Raw genomic sequence first — 23,964 nt, 5'->3', positions numbered from 1 at the left:
CAGCATTCGGAAGTGGTAACACTAGGATATGCAAACCCCCATTGCTAGATACATGTTGAAGTGGTTTCCATTGGTTTTAAAATGTCTGGGAAAGCACCTGGTTATGAATGAAGGATGGTTGTGAACTGGATGCATCGCGCAGAGGTCAAAGGTCAGTTTAGGGAGAGCAAGCACGGCTGCAATAGATTTCACGCCTCTTAAGGTCCTGTTCTTCTTTCAACCCTTGAAACAAAGGCTGAACCCCTTTCCCTCTGGGAATCTTCTCAGCTGGGACAGTGGTCTTCTCAACTTCAAGTGAAATCCAAATACCCCGGATGAAGCAATGCTTCCGGTCAGGGTAGCTCTGGGCTCTTTGGATGTCTGCCTGTATGATGCCAGCTTTTTCCACAGTACCATGGTCCTCCTTTGCTCAGGGGCAACGCGCTCGCCTTGGAAGCAAAAAGACGCTGAGCAGCACAGGTTCAAGCCCAGGCTCCACTCTTAGAAACCTCTGGGTATTAAGCACGTGATATATAACCAATTACAATTACAATTACCCAGGGCGTCTTCTCTGTTATCAATGGCACATTTTGAACGCGTTTTTGTGATTTCTATAAATAAACTAAATGTTAACATGCCACAAAGGACTTGAGACCATGGAGGTGAAAGTCTGGCTTTTTCGGAGATTGCAGTGTATGAAGCCCTTACCCTCTCGACTGCAAGCTCGACTGGTCCTGGCACCATACCAAGCCAGCTGGCTCTTGGAATAGTCACCACCGAGCACCACTCACTGTAAGGCTCCCTAGTGTCCAGCTCTATTAGCGGCGAGTCGGAGTAGGATCATGATTGTTTTTTCCATTGAAGAGATTCTTAACCTCCAATGCATGAAGGGGATGCAAGAGTCAGATGCGTGGTGCCAAGGATTCCAAGCCTAACATTACCCTTATTTCATGAATGGTTCAAGCTTTGCTTCCCCAGGGTTCAGCGGAAGCAAAACCTGGTGATCATTGTCTGTGAATAAAATATGAATTACTTACTAATACCATACCATGTGCCAAGCTGTCACCTGAGCTCCCCAACCTCCGTCCACAATGACCAGTCTACACGTTCAGCCTCGCTACCAAAAGGTGAGCCAGATGCTCTCGTCATCCCCTTGTGCAAATGTGGATCAACGCCTGTATTACGAGTCTGCCTAAGAGAGCTAACCGAGGACCATCAACACATCCCTCAAGCAGCGATACTGCTTACAGACCAACCACCATCTTTAAATTTATAAAAGAGGTCAATCAGTTTTCAAAATAAACCCAGGTTATTTCAGAGAACTAAACTCCTCCAGGTTGCTCTTTAGTGCAGACATACATTTCATGGGTTGGGAAAGTGAATTAATTCCCTCCAGTAGTTACTATGAACACGCGTGATCGAAGGAAGGGTAAATACTGAAATGTATATAGAAAACATTAAAAAACCACCCGAATGGTTCATTCTTAATGGGTTGTGAACATAGCACAGTGCTTCATCAATTTCCTTAAGTGACTCCGTGCGTGTATTAGTCATCTCCCCCATTATTATTACTGAACACCTTCCACGTTGCAATCTATATCTATCTATCATGTTCTTAATGGTCACATCAATTAACTACACATGTTGCATGTGATCCATCATATTCAGCGCCTTCTAAGAGATTATGTTATATATTCTTTGCTTAAATGAATTATTAATTCTTTGCTAGTATTTTGGTGTAAAGCAAAAGTAATGCAGACGCAAGCCCTCCACATCATATATGGTATTTGGGACAGCTTTCTAGGAAGGTTGATAGAATCTACCCCCTCTGACAAATATTTGCCTCTGATTATTATTTTTTTCTGGGTTTTCTACTCGTTTTGTGAGCAGGAAACAGCAAATGCACATTGTATGAGGAGGTGCAGGCGTCATCGCAAGCTGTGTACTTGGAAAGGGAATTCGTGATGGCCCAGTTCGTTAAGGGGGAATGATTAATCTCCCCCAATGTCATTAGCAGAAATTAAAGTGCTCCCACCTCTCATAATGGCCCTTGGAGGCACTTCTTCCAAGTGGCCGATAAATGACGGACGACTGTTCCAAAAGCTTCGAAGTCTGATCCAGTGCAATGGATGGCGCATCCCTGATGCGACTCTCCCGCTACCCAACATCCTCCCTCTCAATCCCCCCAAGAGGTAGACCAATGAAAGTGGGCGGCACTGGGAAGGTTGCCAATTGCAGCCAATGGGTGATATTGAACGCTCTCTGGACATCATCTGTATTGTTTTTGTTGAGATTAGTAATGCACGGTAAGGAGTAGTTTTAGTTGCCGTAAATTCGACCAGGCAACACCCAGATCTCCATCTCCCACCCCTCCCCTCCTTTACATGTTATGTTATGAAAATGTGTGGAGAGCACTACCGCCTACAGGCATCTTGGCGCCAGCAAATCACAGTACGGACCACCTCATTCTGATCTCAAATAGAAAGGTTTTCAAGGACGGTCTAAATTCAAGATGATCCGTAATCTGTTTTAATGCGGGCGGCAGGGTTTTCCACAACCGTGCCGCTGCCACAGAGAATGCTGAGTCCCCCAAACTGGCGCGCCTATAGGTGGGGATCAACAGAAGGCAGCTGTGCGTAAGCGCAGGTCGCGCGCCGGGCAGTAGCGAACACATTTTTACTGCAGATAGCCAGCCTCCAGACCCTGCAAGGCCCGGTGAACCAAACACAATGATTTGAAGTGACCGCGCTTGGACACCGGAAGCCAATGCAAGCGTTGTAGGGTGCAGGTGATATGGGGTCCAAAAGGAGAGTCAGTGGCCGCCCGTGCAGCTACATTTTTGCAGCCACTGTAGACGCTGGATCAGACTCTTTGGCTCGGCTAGGTAGGGCGAATTGCAATCGTCTATTCGACTAAGGATAAGGGCAGCTACACTGGTGGACGAAGACTGGGAGGAATACAAAGGAGAGACTTGCTGAGTCATAGAGATGTGTAAGTAATTGGTAGAATTGGACCAAAACTGCACGAAGAAACTACTAACTTTCAAGCAGCGGTCTATGAAAACACATATTACGGTAAAAGCCTCCCCCCCCCTCCAACTAGGGGCTAAGAGGTCTTCCTTTAGATGGAAGTGCGACCGTAGAAAGGGTATTGCTGGGTAATGACCAGAGCACAATTGTTTTCCCACCTGTACGTTTTCACCCTACATCCGCCAGAACATGGGGATTACATGTAAACAAGCGTGGGGTGTGGCAGCTCCGGTGAAAAAGCCATGATTTCTTTGTGAACCATGACCATCCAAAAGTTCCAAGCGCTTGGAATTTGGCACCAGTTACCAGCGCACCGTCCCCATCCCAATCACCGGTGTGTGCTTGAGTAAATCGTGTGATTTTTAAATATTGTACTTTCTTTTCTGACTCACTACTTCCTTAATATTGGTTAAAACATTGTCCAACCATTGGCGGTCCAGGCATTTCATTTTACCGCCTCATAAACTTCCTTCCAAAATATCATTCCTCCAATTCTGTCAACGGGGCTCATTGTCCAAGTCCCCAGAGCCTAAAAAGGTGCTAAAGGCAGGCACACAGGTGTGACGCCTGTCCGAACACCATTAACCACGCACGATGCATGTGCTTCAGGCGTGGAGGTTAGGGGGCACAGAACGGGAGTTCCGTTTCTAACTCCGTTTTCCCCTCAGTCTCCAGAAACCATGTGATTTTACACCAGCATCGCATTTCCAGTCTGGTGTAACAACAAAGGACTCGCATTTCTATTCTGGTGTGACAATGGCAATGCATTTCCATTCTGGTGTGACAACAATTATAATTGCATTTCCATTCTGGTGTAAAAACAATGGAATCGCATTTCCATTCTGGTGTAACAACAATAGAATTGCATTTCCATTCTGGTGTAACAACAATGGAATCGCATTTCCATTCTGGTGTGACAACAATGGAATCGCATTTCCATTCTGGTGTGACATTTATGGAATGGCATTTCCATTCTGGTGTGACAACATTGGAATTGCATTACCATTCTTGTGTAACAACAATGGAATCTCATTTCCATTCTGGTGGACAACAATTATAATCGCATTTCCATTCTGGTGTGACAACAATGGAAAAGCATTTCCATTCTGGTGTAACAACAATCGAATCGCATTTCCATTCTGGAGGGACAACCATGGAATCGCATTTCCATTCTGGGGTGACAACAATGGAATCGCATTTCCATTCTGGTGTGACAACAGTGAAATAGCATTTCCATTCTGGTGTAACAACAATCGAATCGCATTTCCATTCTGGAGTGACAACCATGGAATCGCATTTCCATTCTGGGGTGACAACCACGGAATCGCATTTTCATTCTGGGGAGACAACAATGGAATCGCATTTCCATTCTGGTGTGACAACAGTGAAAAAGCATTTCCATTCTGGTGTAACAACAATCGAATCGCATTTCCATTCTGGAGTGACAACCATGGAATCGCATTTCCATTCTGGGGTGACAACAGTGAAATAGCATTTCCATTCTGGTGTAACAACAATCGAATCGCATTTCCATTCTGGAGTGACAACCATGGAATCGCATTTCCATTCTGGGGTGACAACCATGGAATCGCATTTCCATTCTGGGGAGACAACAATGGAATCGCATTTCCATTCTGGTTGGCAACAATGGAATCGCATTTCCATTCTGGAGTGACAACAATGGAATCGCATTTTCATTCTGGGGTGACAACAATGGAATCGCATTTCCATTCTGGTGTAACAACAATGGAATCTCATTTCCATTCTGGTGTGGCAACAATGGAATCGCATTTCCATTCTGATGTGACAACAATGGAATCGCATTTCCATTCTGGGGAGACAACAATGGAATCGCATTTCCATTCTGGTCTGGCAACAATGGAATCGCATTTCCATTCTGGTGTGACAACATTGGAATCGCATTTCCATTCTGGTGTAACAACAATCGAATCGCATTTCCATTCTGGAGTGACAACCATGGAATCGCATTTCCATTCTGGGGTGACAACAATGGAATCGCATTTCCATTCTGGTGTGACAACAGTGAAATAGCATTTCCATTCTGGTGTGACAACAATCGAATCGCATTTCCATTCTGGAGTGACAACCATGGAATCGCATTTCCATTCTGGGGTGACAACCATGGAATCCCATTTCCATTCTGGGGAGACAACAATGGAATCGCATTTCCATTCTGGTGTGGCAACAATGGAATCGCATTTCCATTCTGGAGTAACAACAATGGAATTGCATTTTCATTCTGGGGTGACAACAATGGAATCGCATTTCCATTCTGGTGTAACAACAATGGAATCTCATTTCCATTCTGGTGTGGCAACAATGGAATCGCATTTCCATTCTGGTATGACAACAATGGAATCACATTTCCATTCTGGGGAGACAACAATGGAATCGCATTTCCATTCTGGTGTGGCAACAATGGAATCTCATTTCCATTCTGGTGTGACAACAATTATAATCGCATTTCCATTCTGGTGTAACAACAATGGAATAGCATTTCCATTCTGGTGTAACAACAATCGAATCGCATTTCCATTCTGGAGTGACAACCATGGAATCGCATTTCCATTCTGGGGTCACAACAGTGGAATCGCATTTCCATTCTGGTGTAACAACAATCGAATCGCATTTCCATTCTGGAGTGACAACCATGGAATCGCATTTCCATTCTGGAGTGACAACCATGGAATCGCATTTCCATTCTGAGGAGACAACAATGGAATCGCATTTCCATTCTGGTGTGGCAACAATGGAAACTCATTTCCATTCTGGTGTGACAACAATTATAATCGAATTTCCATTCTGGTGTAACAACAATGGAATAGCATTTCCATTCTGCTGTAACAACAATCGAATCACATTTCCATTCTGGAGTGACAACCATGGAATCGCATTTCCACTCTGGGGTGACAACAATGGAATCGCATTTCCATTCTGGTGTAACAAAAATCGAATCGCATTTCCATTCTGGGGTGACAACCTTGGAATCGCATTTCCATTCTGGTGTAAACATTGGATTCGTATGGAATCTGCTGTGTTTTAACAGCAGCAAAAACAGGTGGATTCCATTGTAAGTGGTGTCTTTCATGCTTAAATGGCAGGTGGCATTTACTCAGTCTGCACTGTCAGCTGTGACAAGAAGGAGTGCAGGCTATTTCACATGCTTATTTCAATCTATTTTTTGCACTTTGTAGTGCGAACGATTAGAATTACACACCAGGGAGCTGATTGCTTGCAAGCGCAAAAGTGTGTAGTACCCTCTGTGCAATTTATGCAAAAATTCAAAATGAGATCCTATGACTTTTTGTACCATATATCCGAATATGAATGCACGGTGATGCAGTGGTGCGGTGCATGTTAAAGTGCTGCGTGCAGCACGTACAGTGTGATGCCTGCGTCCTGACTTATTTCATGCAATGACAATAAGACCACAGAAAGCAAGGAAACATATTGAATGGTATAAGGGTGACATGCATATATGCATATACTTGGGACTACAATCATAATCTCCTCCTCGTGCCCCCTGTCTTCCTTTTTACTTGTATTATTATTATCATTTATTATTATTATTATTTTATGTGATTTAACTCGAGGAAACTGGAGACGATAATGACAAAGTGTGTATACAAACGACATCATTCAATACAAAAAATAAATAAATAAAAAACACAAGGTCTGTGTGCTTACCTCGCTCCATTCCTTGTTCCCGATGCCCTGGGCGTATAGAACCACCACTGCAAGAAAATAAAAACCTATCAGAACAGGAAGCGCCTCAACAAAGCACATATAGGCTTCAGTGCACTGGACTCCCACATTCCCAAGTGCCAAATGGGTCAATGCCACAGGAAGGCGAGTAAGGTGAGGGCAGGACCACGGTGGCAGCTCATGACAGGTTTTTTTCGTTTTTTTGCCCAAAATATATGTAGGGGCGGGGTGGGAGGGGGAGATTGGTGAATACTTAATGTAGGGATGTGAAGGGGGGGGGGGTTGGCTGCAGGGGTATCCCCCTGCATATATTTGTGGAAAAATCGACGACTAAAAAAAACGAAATTCAATTAACACATTTTGATAAGATCACATAGAACATAACAGCCCACTAAAGCCAACATGGTGGGAAGTCTACCAATTTCAAGAAACAGCACTAACATCTAAGTTGAAGTCTACCAATTTCCAGGAACAGCAATAGTGTCCGGGTTTAAGTCTACCAACTCCAGGACTAGCACTAGCGTCTGAGTTTAAGTCTCAGTTTAAGTCTACCAATTACCAGGAACAGCACTATCGTATGAGTTTAAGTCTACCAATTTCCAGGAACAGCAATAGCGTCCGGGTTTAAGTCTACCAATTTCCAGGACTAGTACTAGCGTCTGAGTTTAAGTCTCAGTTTAAGTCTACCAATTTCCAGGAACAGCACTATCGTATGAGTTTAAGTCTACCAATTTCCAGGAACAGCAATAGCGTCCGGGTTTAAGTCTACCAATTTCCAGGAACAGCACTAGCTTCTGAGTTTAAGTCTACCAATTTCCAGGAACACCACTAGCTTCTGAGTTTAAGTCTACCAATTTCCAGGAACAGCACTAGCTTCTTAGTTTAAGTCTACCATTTTCCAGGAACAGCACTAGCATCTGAGTTTAAGTCTACCAATTTCCAGGAACAGCACTAGCGTCTGAGTTTAAGTCTACTATCATCAGAGTTTAAGTCTACAAATTTCCAGGAACACCACTAGCTTCTGAGTTTAAGTCTACCAATTTCCAAGAACACTACTGGCTTCTGAGTTTAAGTCTACGAGTCTGAGTTTAAGTCTACCAATTTCCAGGAACAGCACTAGTGTCTGAGTTTAAGTCTACCAATTTCCAGGAACACCACTAGCTTCTGAGTTTAAGTCTACCAATTTCCAGGAACAGCACTAGCTTCTGAGTTTAAGTCTACCAATTTCCAGGAACAGCACTAGCTTCTGAGTTTAAGTCTACCAATTTCCAGGAATAGCACTAGCTTCTGAGTTGAGTTTTTGGAAAGTGGGGGTTTCTCAAGCTCTAAGCCAGGGCTAGATGTTCAATCCCTTGCAAGGCTCAGCAGTGCATCTTTGCCTGAGTTCCTGCTGTCCGCAGATTGCTCAGGAGTTAGTTAGGCTTCCTGCTTCATTTGTCCATTACCCAAACCAGTGGAACGTCCTGAGTCACTGCTGCAACTGTTTGACTGGCTTGCTCCTTGAGACCAATTGCAGAGACGCACTTAAGAACGGAACTTAGTGGCAGTGGACCTGCTGCCCCTTTAGTTGAGAGGGGAGACATAGTTCACAAGCATAACCTTCAGAGGTGTCTGGAGGGGCCCATAGAATAACTCTAAGTCTGGATTTGCTGTTTCTAGGCACTGTGCTGAGAGCACAGTAAGAGCTGCATGCTGACATGCATCATTCTGGTGCTTAGTCAAGTACTGTGGCATTTAGTGCCAAAAGAAACATGCCTGAAAGCCAAAATAAACGTGAGCAAGACTGACGTCAATTTGCTGTGCCTATGGCCAATGTGTTTCATTGGCTACCCACTGAAACTGTTCCACTTTGAGTGCCTCTCAAAACTGTCAAAAGTACAGACTGTCATCTTTTTCCAGCTACCAGCAGTTAGGGAGCGGGTCCAAGGGGATCTAGGTCCTGTGACATAAGCCCCACCCACCTGGCAATCTCTGCTAATCTTTAGGCGCCTCTTTGTCATGGCACTCTATTTCCCCTACATAAGCAGCACTCCAGTTTCTTTTCTTTTGCAGCTGGTGCAAGTATATCTAGGTCACGTGACCTAAGCCCCAGCCAGTTGTTTAAGCCTGCCTCTTCCCTTTATCTCCTATTAGTTCACACAGCTTCTCTCGCTTGGGGATCTCAAAGTAAACGGCAGATGAAGGCAAAGGCAATTCCTCTTTGGACTTGGGCAGACCAGAAGGACCCAACCAAGAACCCCTGCTCCTCAAACATCAGGCAAGCTTCCTTCCCATTAGCTCACATTCACCATTGCCACTCATTGCCAACCATACCACTCACCAGAAACATCATGGAGACAGCATCGCAGAAACCTCAACCGTGTTACCATCAGCATTCCAACATCCACCACAACACTAAAACTGATGCTCACTATTGTCTAGTCAACAATCAACCACAGCAGACATCACCAACCTCATCACCATAACTGACTTGGACGCCATCTCCATTACCAGAGCCTGGATAACATCCACCTCTACCCACATCCTAGATGTCTTCATCCCCAACCTCTACAGCATTCACAAGAGAATGTCCAAAGAAGCTGGGCAAAGGCATTGACATCACTCACTAAGCATCATGGCCATGCACCCAAGTGGATCTTGAAACCATTGGGATCTTTTGAAAACCTATCCTGCCACTTCCTGCTTTCCACAATGGGCACAGTCACCTTCCAATGCATCTACAGACCACCCAAACCCAACACCTCCTTCTTCCAAGACTTCAGGACTCGGTCGCCACCACAGCAACATCTTCCTCTGTGACTTCAACATCCTTGTCAACCCAGTAACCAAGTCCATGATGGAATATTACTACTTCCTTCTCAACACACAGAACCTCACACAGCACATGAAAAACGTTATGTACAGAAAAGGTAATATCCTCAACTTCATCATCACCTCCGTGCACATCTTCTATCACAGCTCTCCAACGCCACTCAACTGGATGGACCAACTTTCAATCCCCTTTTGACATTAGTTAGACCATCCCAGTGAAGCGCACCCATCGGAAACCCAATAAACAAGCCTTCAGATCATCCAAGAACTTCCCAGTGGAGATCTCACAGAAGACCTTGCCACCCTCAACCTCACAAGGTCAAATCTACCGCAGACTAATCAGGAGTGTGACTCACTTTTCCAAGAACTCAACTCCACCCTTGCAACCACCATCAACTGCCATGCTCCAGTGAAACAACATACACTCAAGCTTAAACCTACTGCACCCTGGTACACTCAAGAACTAAACTTCACCAAAAGAACAATCAGAAAACAAGAAAAGGCTTGTCTACAATCCTGCAGCACATCCAAGCTCACCCTAATCAAGTAACTCCATGTTACACGCAGACGACTGATCACCAATGCCAACGCCAACTGCTACAAGATCACATTTTCCAAGGCTAACAATGAAAGCAGAGCCTTCTTCGAATCCACCAAGCATCGATCAACTGCCGGCCCAACCCATCCTTATAGCACTCTATTAGAAAACTAAGCATGATAGGCCAACACATAGACACCAACACCATAACTGACGGCACACTACACATCCCATCCTACAAAATCACCACTACCTGTACAACTTTCAAGACACGCACCATAGAGGACATGACTGACATCCTATCATCCCTCAAGACTGCATTTTATATTTGGACGGCATCCTTCCTGACTCCGTACTCAAAATTCTTCCTAATGAAGCACTCGGCCCTTACATGGCAATCATCAACAGCTCCCTCACTCAAGGCACATTCTCTTCAACGACTGGTCAAATAATCTGTCTTCTCAGAAAACCAACACTGGACCGTGATGACCCTAAGAACTACCTCCCAATCACCCATCTTCCCTTCCGAGGTAAGACCCTTGAGAAAGCAGTAGCCATGCAACTCTTTCAACACATGAACGGCAACAAACTCCTTCAGTCCTACCAATATGGCTTCAGCCCAAGATGCAGCACACAAACAGCTATCATCAAGGTGATCAACAATGCCCTTAACATCCTCGATGTGGGCCATCCTTGCCTTTTGGTTCTCTTTGAACTCCCAGCAGCATTAAATACAGTGGCTGCCAGAGGATCACCGACATTCTACATTGCTGCATGGGGATCAGTGAGACCATCCTCATCTGGTTCAAATCCTACCTTGGTAACCATCACCAATTGATCCAAATTAATTCCTCTAGATCACTGACCCCACCCATCACCTGTGGAGTCATACAAGGATCCATTCTCTCTCCCTTGATCTTTAACCTTCACACAGAATCCCCCCAGATCATTCCTGGCTCCACACAACATCCACATCCATCAAGGCCTGCCTCACGTCAATCAAGTCCCTTTTATCCATTGCTTACCTAAAGCTCAACCGCTCCAAGCCCGAATTCCTTCTGGTGACCACAACACCGGACACTCTGACATGCAGACCTGAATCTCTGCTATGAACCTATAGGGCTTTGCAAACTAGCTGACCACCTACACTAAGCCCCTTCGGATCTACACCGACAGACACCTTGCCACCAAAGAGCACAGAGCAGCATAGCAGCGAAGGCAACAAACGGCTTGGTACCAACTTTCCCTCCAGTGGAAAATCAAGCCCTGCATCCCAGCAACAGATCTGATGTCCACACCTTGGTCCTCTCCCACCTCAATGGCTGCAATGCCCTTTTGGAAGGCCTTCTGGTGACTGCCCTGGCACCCCCTGTCCTGCATGCTGCAGCTCGACACATCAATGGACTCTGCAAATTCGACCACATCACCCTGACCCTCATCGAACTAAACTGGCTCCAACTGCAAGCACTTTTCACCTTCAAATCCTGCTGCATCATCAACAAGGTCATTGCCATCAAGTCTCCAAGAGACCTCGCTGACAATATCTGCATCCCCGGAGTCCTATGATGCAGCAGACGCAAGGACATGTGCAGACCTGAACTCTACTGGTGCAGGAAGAAAAGAACCAGAAGACAGGCCTTCTCTGTCTACACCCCCAGACACTGGAACCTCCTCTTCATCAACCTGAGACTCACAACATTACAACTACATTTCAGGAAGGAGCTCCTGACCATCCATCCTCTTCAAGGAATGGCTCCTCCTTACCAACAAGCTCCACATACACTGCCCACCTAACCAGAGGGAGACAGGTTGATCTGCGTCCCCCTGGTTTACTACCTAGTTGCGTGTTAATCCATTGATGAATAATTGCCCGTATGCCCTGATTCTCACGCGTTGTTAGTGCTCCATCCCTTGTATATCTGCATCCCTCCCTGTGTACTTGTCCGTATGTCTTGTAAAGTGCTCTGTCACTTACCGAAGCGAATTCCACCCTCAATCGTATGCCTTAATACCAATAATAACATTCTCCTGCCCTTGATAAGTGCATCTCTAAAATCTACAAACTCTAAGATAGGTGTTCCCACTATGCTTATTTAAGATCACAGAATTCTTTTCGGGCACTGAATATTGGCTGCCAACACTGTGCCCAGGTTGAGAATGAGGCAACCAGGGGATCCCGTTGGATAGATCCATCAGCCACATGTCTGCCTTTGGACCGCAACTGAGCCATTTTATGCTTGGAGATGCTCTGCCAATCCAAGCTCCTTCAATAAAGTCTCCATTCAAGCCAATTCGAAGATGTGAAACTAACTTTTGAATCCACTATTGACCAGTCAACCTGAGTGAACTGAGCGGCATAAAACCTATACATGCTGAAAGTAACTTTGTCGAACGATTCCAACCAACAAGGTCCAATTATGGCTTGGACTTGCCTTGGCTCCCTTGTAGGCTTTAGTGGACATGTCAAATAAATATTTATTAGACAGCACCGTGAGCTAATTATATAAAAACGTTAGTGGACTGTGCCTTCCAAAAACCCCAACTCAATCCTGTAGTTAAGTTATTTTAGGCATTTTCACTTTTGTATGTCCTTTTGTCAGGTCATTGACTTGTTTTTTTCAATTGACCGCTCTGTATTGTGAGGGATTCCTGTGTAGTCCTGGAGCTCTGGCTGTGATAAGCGGGTAACTCGGGAAGAGTCAATGGTTCCGTAAGAAGTCTTGACATGAGATATGTGGTCGTCATTTGCTGGATATGGGGAATTTTGGGAGATTGGGGGGGACACTTGAAGTTACTCTTGTACGTCCCACTTCTGCACCCACACTAACTTCCTCACCGGAGTACGGGAGTCCCCCGCATTCAAGTCAAAGGCAAATGAATACTCACAAAGTATATTTAAGAGGCAAAATCATGCACATGCCAGTGTTTACCCACACCTAGTCATTGGCATTTTTTGAGGCCTGGTCTAATGTTTGTTTGTTTGTAATGCACACCCGACCCGGGGGTATCAGGGCGCAGCCGATACAGGAATGCTTTCAACTTGAGGTTACAGAGTTGCATAGGTTATGAATTGCAAAATTACATGGACAACAGGCAATGTTAAAAAGGAAGAGTTACATAGTTACGTGTGGATACAAGAAAAGGACAGGAAGGCAGAGATTACGTATATCATACAAAATCAGGGGCAAATGTGTCAAATAAATACAGGGAGTGAGAATAATCAACATATAGATACATAGGTAATCAGGTAGGTATACATGTATGTGATTTCTATTTACAGGAAAGTTCAGAAAGTGGTAGGAAGAAGAGAGGTCGGTTTAACGGATCGACTAGCGGTCGTTTTCTCTGAGCCATTTCGTAGTGTTGTATAAAGGTTTGGTCAGCTCTCAAGAAAGGGAGGGAAGGAGTTCCATAGTTGTCTGCTTTGACTGGGAAGCTGCTTCTTCCGGGTTTGGTCAGTTTGAATCTCAGTACAATGAGGCAGTTGGTGTTAGCAGTCCTTGTGGGACGGCTGGAGAGTTTTCTGTTAAATTTCTCCACGAGGTACCTAGGAGTGGCGTTGTTCAGGCATTTGTGGATTAACAAGTGGGTTTTAAGTGAGATTTTGTTGCTGGTGGTCAGCCATTTCTTTTGTCTCCTTGTATCGGAAATGGGCTCTCTTCTAGCAATACCTTGTGCTGCTCTCAAGGCATTATTCTGTAGAATTTGAATCCTGTCAACGATATACTTGCTTGTGCCCAGGTATAGCGCATTGCAATAGTCAAATTTGGACAGAATTAAGGCTCAGGCTAGAATAGTGCAGCTAATCTTGGAGAGGAATGGTTTGCCTGCTATGATCAGCTTGCATGTGTAAGCTGAGGCAGATGCTAAGGTGTTGACCTGGTTAGCGAGAGTGAGGGTGGAAGTCCAGGTAGAAACCCAAGGTCTTGACCTCTTTGGCAACTTTAATGATATTGTCATCGATGATAAGCACCACCTGTTGGCTAAACCGCCGCCCTATTTAACCCTCCACCTTTTTCCAAAATCACAATAACCGTAGGTGATTTTTCCATAAGGTTGATTAGGGTCATGCTACTGGCCTTGCAACCGCCTGTCCCTCCTGATGGCTGGTGACATTTGGACTTTGTCCCAAATCCTTTGAAAAAGGACCCTCAAGGACACTCTTCTGTCATGTGCCTCCCCCACTCCTCCACCCCGACTCGTGATCCCTTCCTTTTTCTAGAAATGTAAATGTGTTGAAATCTAGTGCCTCGTCTGTATTTATAACCGGGGGTATTCAAATCACATCTCACATCCTGTGCAAGTGCTGTGTTTACCCTTCGGCATTTATATGTCTTAAAAATATCTCTTCTACCACCAGTACTCTATTTACCGGGCAGCATTTTAATGTCTCATTAATATCTGCTATCTGCCTCCGATACTGTAGTTACCCCGACTAATACCTCAACCCCCACCTGTACTGTATTTACCCTGAATAATACCTCATCCCCCACCTGTACTTTGTTTGCACTGTGGCATTTAAATATCTCAATAACATCTCTCACCCCCCACCGGTACTGTATTTACCCTGAATAATACAGTCATCCCCACCTGTACTGTATTTACCCTAACTTATACCTGATCCCCCACCTGTACCGTATTTACCCTTTATAACATCTCATCCCCCACCTGTACTGTATTTACCCCGAATAATACCACATCCCCCACCTGTACTGTGTTTGCACTGTGGCATTTAAATATCTCAATAACATATCTTATCCCCCTCCTGTACTGTATTTACCCTGAATAATACCACATCCCCCACCTGTACTATATTTACCGTGACTAATATCTCATCCCCCACCTGTACTGTATTTACCCTGAATTATATCTCATCCCCCACCTCTACTGTGTTTGCACTGTGGTATTTAAATATCTCAATAACATCTCTCATCGACCCACCGGTACTGCATTTACCCTGACTAATACCTCATCCCCCACCATTACTGTATTTACCCTGAATAATACCACATCCCCCACCTGTACTATATTTACTGTGACTAACACCTCATCCCCACCTGTACATTATGTACTCTGACTAATACCTCATCCACCACCTGTACTGTATTTGCACTGTAGCATTTAAATGTCTCAATAATAACTTTATTGTATCTGCACCGTGGCACTTAAATATCTCAGCCATATCTCTCATCTCCCACCGGTACTGTGTTTACCATGTGGCATTTAAATATCTCAATAACATCTCTCATCCCCCACAGGTACTGGTTTTACCGTAATATCTCATCCCCCACCAGTACTGTGTTTACTCTGACTAATATCTCATCCCCCTCCGGTACTGTATTTGCTTTGGGATATAAATGTCGCTATCACAACCCCCTTTTTCTGTATTTACATTATTGCACTTAAATGCTCCCCCTATATCTCCACACTTGACCTCTCCTGTACTTATACCCCTGAGGGATTTAAAGGTCCAAATAACGTCATTAGTTTCCAACCTGAGGTTTTTAAATATCCCTCTGATATCCCCTGTATCCCTCGCCATCTATATGTCTACCACTAAGGCAGATGTCTGCAACCATTTACTCAAGCAAAACAAAAGAGGTGATGGCTGGAAGGTTTAGAATGTATCTTAACCATGGGCACAGCTCTTGGCAACCCTCCAGACCATCCTTCCTCAGCCTGCCAAGCCATTGCAGAAGGGGTAAGACCATATGCAAATCAGGCTTGGTACCACCCCCAAAGGATAAATCTAGCCCATACTTCTTGGTCACATCCCTTCTGCATGAGACCAAAAGCATCCCCAGACATGTTTCGGCCTCATTGGGCATCATCAGTGAGGAATAGCTTGGACTTCTAGGCCCAGCAGGCACAGGACCCTCATCTGGGAAAACCAATCCCAATCAGGGTGCCTAAAGCAAAACAAAAGAGGTGATGGCATTTCTGGAAGTGCAGCTCCCATTGGTGGCAGTACCTGACTGATTTGCATATGTCCAGACCCCTTTTGCAATGGCACAGGCAGGCTGATAAACGGTGTTGTGGAAGGTTGCCTAGAGGAGTGCCAGTGGTTCAAAATAATTAAAAACCTTTCACCCATCACTTTTTTGGTTTCAGTTTGTCTCCCTATGTGAGAGAGAGTATGCCCAGACGTAGGTCCCTTCCTCTCTGAACCACAGGGAACCAAGCTGCACCTCACTGATGAGGCCCAACAAGGCCGAAAAATGTCTGGGGTTGCTTGTCTTTCTGTGCAGAGGGGACCTCGCCTGGCAGTTCAGGCAGGGCTGCTCCCATTGGTGGCAGTTTCTGACTGACTTGCATATATCTGGACCCCTTGTGCAATGATGCAGACGGGCTAAAAAATGGTGGTGTGGACGGTTTCCCAGAGCAATGCCAGTCAATCAGATTAATGCACAACCTTCCACCCATCACTGTTTTGGCTCCAGTTTGTCTCCCTATATGAGAGAGGGTATGGCCATACCTGAGTCGCTTGCTCACTGAGCCATAGTGAACCAAGCTGCACCACACTGATGAGGCCCAAAAGGGCCGAAACATATCTGGGGTTGCTTGTGTTTGCGTACAGAGAGGACCTGGCCTGGCAGTTAGAGCAGGGCTGCTCTCATTGGGGGCGGTACCTGACTGATTTGCATATGGCTGGACTCCTTTTGCAATGGTGCAGACAGGTTCAAAAACAGTCGTTTGGAAGGTTGCCCAGAGCAATGACAGTGGTTCAGATTAATTCAAAACGTCTACCCATCACTTTTGCGGTTTCAGTTTGTCTACCTACGTGAGAGAGGGAATGCCCAGACGTGGGTCCCGTGCTTGCGGCACCATAGGAAACCACGCTTCACCTCACTGATGAGGCCCAACAAGGCTGAAACATGTCTGGGGTTACTTGTGTCTCTGTGCACAGGGAACCTGGCATGGCAGTTCGGGGCAGGGCTGCTCCCATTGGTGGCAGTTCCTGACTGATTTGCATATGGTGGGACCCCTTTTGCAATGGTGCAGACGGGCTAAAATGTTGTGGTGTGGAAGGTTGCCCAGAGCAATGCCAGTGATTCAGATTAATTTAAAACCTTCCACCAATCACTTTTTTGATTGCAGCCATGTGCCCTCCAGATATTTTAGACTACTTCCCCCTCAGCCCTATCCTGCATTTGCAATATAGAGGTCTCATGGGAGTTGTAGTCCAAAACAGGGATGGAAGTTGCAGACTACTTTACTAACATGTTATAATATCAATCTTTTACCTGTCCTGAAACCCTGTCACTTTATATCCCCGGGTTGTTTAAATGACATTATAATAGCCTACACTCCAGCCATGCAATATTTACTCTGTGGTATTAACATACCCCTTTCATAGCACCTCCCTACAACTCCCTCCACAACGATATTCATACCACTAAGGTATTTAAGCGGCTCTCTCATAGCCGTCCTCATCCGGTTTACTCTATAACCCTCGGGTATTTGAAGGGTCTTATGATCGCCCACTCTCGCCCATGTTCTGTATTTACCCATGTGGTATTTAAATATCCCTTGCATATCTCCTCTCTCTCTCTTATACTATATTTTTACAAATGAGGTATTTAAATGCCTCTCACATACCAATTAGTATCCCATTTTGCTCTATTTGGTATTGTGTGGTATTTACCCTATGGTATTTACATGCCCCTCATAGCTCCCCCACTTACTTTTCATGACCCTGGGGTGTTTAAATGTCCTTATGACAGCCCACTCTCTCTCCTGTGCACTAGTTAACCTTTGGTGTTTAAATCTCATCTCATACCTGCAAAGAGGGAAGTCCTCGCAACTCCCTGAACATACCATATTGCTGTAAGAATGTTTCAAATATAGAGAGTTTAATATAATTCCATGACAAACTATCAACGTATTTATGAACTTCTAGTTTTCAAACAAGCTACTGAATGAAAAGGTCACATACCAGGGTCCGACTTTGAAAAGGTGTCCATGTCCAACAGGTTCCTTTCCATGCGCGACACACATGACGGTGACGAGAAGCGAGGCGGTGGGGGCCGCAGGAGGGGAAATGAGAAAAGAGAATCAAAGTTAGAAGAAGGTAAGATGCCTTCTAGCCAGAAGTTCAAATGGAATGTAATCCCACAAGCTCATTGGCTTTAAGCGCGCGCAATCTGATACACAATAGACAGAACGGATCAGGGCACTGCCTCGGACTCCCCGATACTGATCGGAAATGCTACAGGATTGGCAATTTTCACAAATCCGCTCACAATGTCAGGAGGCATCTCACATCTCACACCTGAGGCTGCAAATGCATAATTGACTCGTGTATTCTCGTGGCAGCGGGATATTTTGCCAAAGACATGGATTTTACACTCAGTATTCAATCCCAGCCGACGTGTTGTGAAGCTGGGAGAATTTGTTCTCAGAAATGTTCAAGGGTGGACTGGACAATAGGTCAGTTGGAATATTGACTGACAGTCCGGTACCTCACTGTGACGAATCAACTTCCGGGGCACCAGTGGTCCAGGGATGACTATTGGTTGCTAAACCACCAATCAGCCCCACACCTCTAGTACACCAGAAGGTATCCAAACAGACTGGAAACACAAGCAAATTATAAACCTCCTTGTCCAATTTTGGTAATGTGGATGGAATGGCAGGCTTATCTCTGCAAGGTTGTGGATCGCTGGTTAGTTGCAACACAGGGAAAATAAATTATTACCCAATGATAAAAGGGACTGTCCAGTCAATGTTGTATAAAAATATCTACTTCATTATTATTCAACAGACAATTCTGGCAACACTACAAAATACAACCCACCCTGTAAAGGAATGCAGAGGACAGACAGTATCAAGAAGGAAAAGGGATGCACTCTGGATACGGACAGGAGGGTAGTCAATAAAGTAATTAATCGCAATAGTTCCAGGATACTTGGTTTCAGGACAGAAAATACAATTATTACCCATTGATGAAAGGGACTGTTTTGTTTGTTTTGTTTGTTTATTCACTTATTATACGCAGCAGACCCGGAGGTAATAGGGCGCTACAGAAAAACAATGCAAGGCCTACATAGTTATGCAGTAAACAGGTTTGTACAAAAATAATGCAAAGGCTTCAGTATTTACAGGCACAAAACTAAGTAAAAATATAACATCTATAGACTACAGTAATAAATCATGAACAAGTATACAAGTTGCATAAGACTGCACTCTATGGGGCTGTAAGAGTGTGCTAACTAAGATTACAGCAATATGCAATGGTCAAATATGCAAATGATGGAGGTAGTACTCCTTAGGATACTCAGATTTGTAGGTGAGCAAGATTCCACTTGCGTTACAGGTGGTGGCAGGGGCTACTTTGTTTGGACAGAGAGGGGATGAGAGGGAAAAATAATTAAATCCGCATGGACAGAAGCGTTAGGAGATTATGGGTCAGACACGATAATGTGTTTTATGACATTTTTCCTAAAGAGCAGGTATGGTTGTTCAGTTCGCAAGTCTTGTGGAAGTGAGTTCCAGGTTTTTGCTGCCTTTACAGGGAAGCTATTACCACCAATAGTGGTGAGGTTATATCTAGGTATAGCCAGGCAGTTAGTGTTGTCGGCACTAGTAGGTCTAGAAGAAGTTCTTCTCTGGAGTTTATCTGTCAGGTAGCTAGGGGCAGCGTTGTTGAGAGTTTTTTGATTCAGACAGTGTCTTAAGCTGTATTTTGTTACTCATAGACAGCCATTTATGTTGGCGTCTGATGGAGGAGATATGAGTTCTTTTGTTTATGCCTAGGGCTGCTCTTAAGGCATTGTTTTGTAATATCTGAATCTTTCGGATAGTAGTTTTGTTGGCACCACAATATAAGGCATTACAATAGTCAATTCTAGAGAGTATTAAGGCTCTAGCCAAGATCAGACAGCTATCATCTGAGAGGAATGGCTTACCTGCTCTTACCAACTTACAGGTGTAAGCTGTCTATGACGTTAAAAACTTTAACTGTTTGTCAAAAGATAATGTAGAATCCAAGTAGAAACCAAGGGTTTTTATTTCCTTGGAGACTTTGATGGTATTACCGTCAATGTTAAAGGAGGAAAACTCCTTGCCTAGTTTTCTGATATTAGCCTGTGTACCAAGGATTATCAACTCGGTCTTGTTGTCGTTTAAACATAGGCTATGAGTGGCCATCCATGCATGGATGACAAGGTATATCTTGTTCACCAGCTCCTAGTCCTTACTATGATCCCCAGAAAGCGGGAGGAGAATCTGAGTGTCATCAGCATAATTTGTGTAGGTGACACCCAGAAGGCCCAGATCATCCAACAAGGGTTTGGTGAAGATGTTATAGAGAGTTGGCGAGACACATGAGCCCTAAGGAACACCGCACAGGATGGGGGTCGGGTCAGCAGCTGCCGAAGGGGAGAAGACTCTCATAGTTCTCTCACTCAGGAAGGATTCAATCCATCTGATAGCCTCAGGGGAAAAATGGGCAGCAGAGTCGAGGTGTCTGCAGAGGACCTTGCGGTCAACCAGGTCACATGCAGCTGAGAGATCGAGTAAGAGCAGAAGTACTGTCCTTCCTCTGTCTCACAGCTCATCTATTTGGGATTTTAAGTCAATTAGAGCTGTTTCCGTTCTATGTAACTGGCAGAAACGAGATTGTCTATTACCTAACAATTTTGTGCGATTCAATGTGTTTTTGAATTTGAGTATATGCTGCTTAGTAAAAATGGCACCCTAGTAATGGGGCAGTAATTAGTGGGGATGAGGGGATCTAGTGTTTGCTTCTTGAGTAGAGGGAGTACCCAGGATTGTTTAAGGTGAGCTGGGATAGAGCCTGTAGCAAAGGAGGCGTTGATCAGTTTAGTGATGAAAGGGGATAGTTCTCTGGCAGTGTCCTTTATTAGTTGTGCTGGGCAAGTATCGCCTTTGCAATTAGACGGAGAGCCAAATATGTCTGTATAGTCAAAGGTGTATCAAAAATATCGACTTTACAGACAGTTCTAGCAACACTATAAAATACAACCCAAATGTTGGGAAGGTGATGGTCCTATCCCACCCCCTCACTGCAGCCGAGGTAAATAAACTATGTGTAAGCCATGGAGGGGACACACCCACCACCACAGTACATACCCGCACGATAGAACATAAAGAATTACACAAATAACATAGCCTATGTCCCTGCAATGAGAAACCATTCTGTACCAGACCAGACGCCATCTTTTACTAGGCCCAAAAACAATCCCTCTGTAAAATCACAGCTTTCCCATCCCCAGCATTTCACACAGTGGGACTAAGCCATCACCACCCAAGGCCACCTCCACACGAGCCTTTTTCTCATGGAAGTCCAATCGTTTAATGTTGTGAATGTTTAGTATCTTTCCCGAAGAATGTGCTCTTCGAAGAGCATGAGAGAGAGACAGGCCCCAGCACAAGTGCCCATCCATCTCCACTAAACGGTCCGTGCCCTCTCAACCGCCACACTGCCAGGCCAGGGCCCACCAGCTCCAACCCACCAATCCCTCTCGTGCTGATACACATCTGACACCCTCACCTTGACCATTCCAAAACACCCACCCCAGATCTAATCCTGTGCAGCAGTATATGCCCCCAAAAGCAACACACGTCTACTCGTATCATGGGGCACCAGGGAACATCGACAATAGATCAAACCCCCAGGAGAGACACCTGGGAGCGGGATCTGCAGTATCAAAGAAGCCCTTAATGTGGAGGTCGGCATGCCAATATATTATTCCTTTTTTTCTCTCAGTACCCCCATTCATGCAATGATCAGGTGTCCGCCATTATTCTTGCGTTATCAGTTCCTGTGTTCTAGCCTAGATAGTTACTAATGTGTCACCTGTTTGCCCTGACCTTCACCACAGAGATGAGCCCAGCTGACCCACATGAACCAAGATCGACTGGGAAGCCGGGACCAATGATGTTCTGGCTTCCCCAATGAAGCAGGGCTTAGTATATGTCTTCAACCAATCAACCCTGTCAAAACTGGACCCTATGTATTACATCACTGATGACGCTTAGTCCTTTTGTAATGTGCTGCCTGTCTAATCTTTGGCAGAGCGCTCTCCTTGCAACCTATCTCATGGTCTTATTCCCTGACGGGGTGTGGTATCTTATTTTGCATTATTATTGGGACACGTTTATGAGTGGGTGCCTTCACACCCTATAAAGGAAGGCAGAGGACTGACAGTTTCAAAGAAGGAAAAGCGACGCACTCTGGATACTGACAGGAGGGTAGACGGTATGGTTAATAACCATGACAGTTCAAGGATACGTTTCTTCAGCACAAGGGGAACAATTGGTTATAGAATGTCACTAGGGACCTTCGGAAAAGGACCAGGGGGACAGAACCACAATGTATCTTGTGCTTGTAGAAGTTCCTGGTGCTCTGCAGTGTAAAATCCATTTCAGGGCGCTTTGTAGCTTCTTCAACAGAGTTCAAGATGGGAGACAGCTGCGGGTATCAGGCGTCAGGCAGTTCGGCGAGTGAGGCTGGGCAAATGGCTGCAGGCTGCCTACACAGCGACTCTGTTTCAGGAATCATTGTCTCAGTGCTGGTGGGTGGGTCTAAAGCACTGGTGGCATCTCAGACGGAGTGAGCGACTGTGGCATAACAAGCCAGCAGGGCAGTCGGTTGCAGCTCGAGGTACTCGACTGCCTTGAAATGGTCCTTTAAGGCAGGCATCGGTGGATGCTTGTCGATGCACTCCTCCTAGCTTCGTCATTTGGGCTTGTGTCATCCTTCAAGGCAGACGGCACAACGCTGAGGAGAGTATTGCAGGCAACAGCCATTTCTTTGGTTTGGTTCAGAGACTCTGTGGCACTTCCCACCTAGGAAGCTTTCTGTTGAGCCTAGCAGGACACACTGTGTGCTGGCTGGGTACGGGTTCTGAAGCTGCTGGAGGGTCCACTGGATTCAGTATCTCCCTCTGTTCACTGGGAGATGTTTAGGGGATGGATCTTGCTTCCCTCTTTGGAATTCCTGGCCTTCCTTCACTGGCGGAAGCTGTAAAGCAGACTGTACCTTTAGCCAGGGTCCAAATGAGTTCTTCTTATTACTCCTATCAAAGTCTTCAAATGATCTGCCCAGAAGAGGGGCTCAGCCCTCTTTCAAACCTAAATGGGCCACAGTGATTGGTGTAGGATAAGCCTACCTTAATGAACCAATCCTGGGTCCCCTCCAACAATCACCTGTATGCCTGAGGACATATCCAGAGCGATTTGCAACAGAAAAGGTAAAGGGTGAAAACATGTAATACTAGGTCCCACCCATCGTCCTGTCTGTTTTGAATTAAAGGGTCTCACTGGCTAATTCAGCTCTCTGTGGTTCCTGATTAAAGCGGTAGGTCACCCTTGAAGCTGCGGCAAGAACAGACTTCCTGTCTCCATCAATCCACATACTTGCACCTTCTGAATGGGGTCCCCCTGCAGGGATGACTACTGTAAAAACATGGTTCCAGTTATGACCGGTCACTGCCCTTGATCAGGGGGAGCTAGGTTCAGGTTGACACAGTGCATATCAAATGTATGTTGGGGTTTCCTGTCTCCTTTGTCTTAGCCTCTGCAGCCAGGCCCCATGCGGGCCTGTTTGAAGTATACTCGATTAGTATGTTAATTATGTTAATTGATGCCACCATCTGCAGAGAGCAAAAAAACTGACAGTGCGGATCCATGGAGCCTTTGATAGTTAATTAGGCTAGCCATGGCAGGGGGAAGGTTTGAGTCCCTTCCGAAGATGCATCATATACTCCACCTGTCAACGAAATATAACACAAAGGATTGCGCTTGTAGGTTGTGTCCACCCAGAGTACACAGGTCTATGTGTATGTCGTGCAGCATAGGAAAAAGTGTGCGGATTAGCCGCACACATTTTTCAGTGGTTGATCTACCATCAATTTA

General features: G+C 45.2%; 1 protein-coding gene across 1 annotated transcript in view; it reads right to left on the bottom strand.

Moving 5' to 3' along the window:
• CPNE9 (copine family member 9) overlaps positions 1-23,964 on the bottom strand; it is a 1,803,250-nt gene that overhangs the window by 1,444,935 nt on the left and 334,351 nt on the right. The window contains exons 2-3 of the mRNA XM_069643244.1: positions 18,020-18,060; positions 6,717-6,763 (exon numbers count right to left, since the gene is read on the bottom strand). Of these exons, the coding sequence (XP_069499345.1) occupies positions 6,717-6,763; positions 18,020-18,060 (88 nt within the window). The remainder of the gene's footprint in view (positions 1-6,716; positions 6,764-18,019; positions 18,061-23,964) is intronic.

This window comes from Ambystoma mexicanum, chromosome 2p (assembly GCF_040938575.1).
Source record: "Ambystoma mexicanum isolate Mex_15411 chromosome 2p, UKY_AmexF1_1, whole genome shotgun sequence".
NCBI classification, from domain to species: domain Eukaryota; kingdom Metazoa; phylum Chordata; class Amphibia; order Caudata; family Ambystomatidae; genus Ambystoma; species Ambystoma mexicanum.
This window is presented reverse-complemented; position numbering and strand designations above follow the sequence as displayed.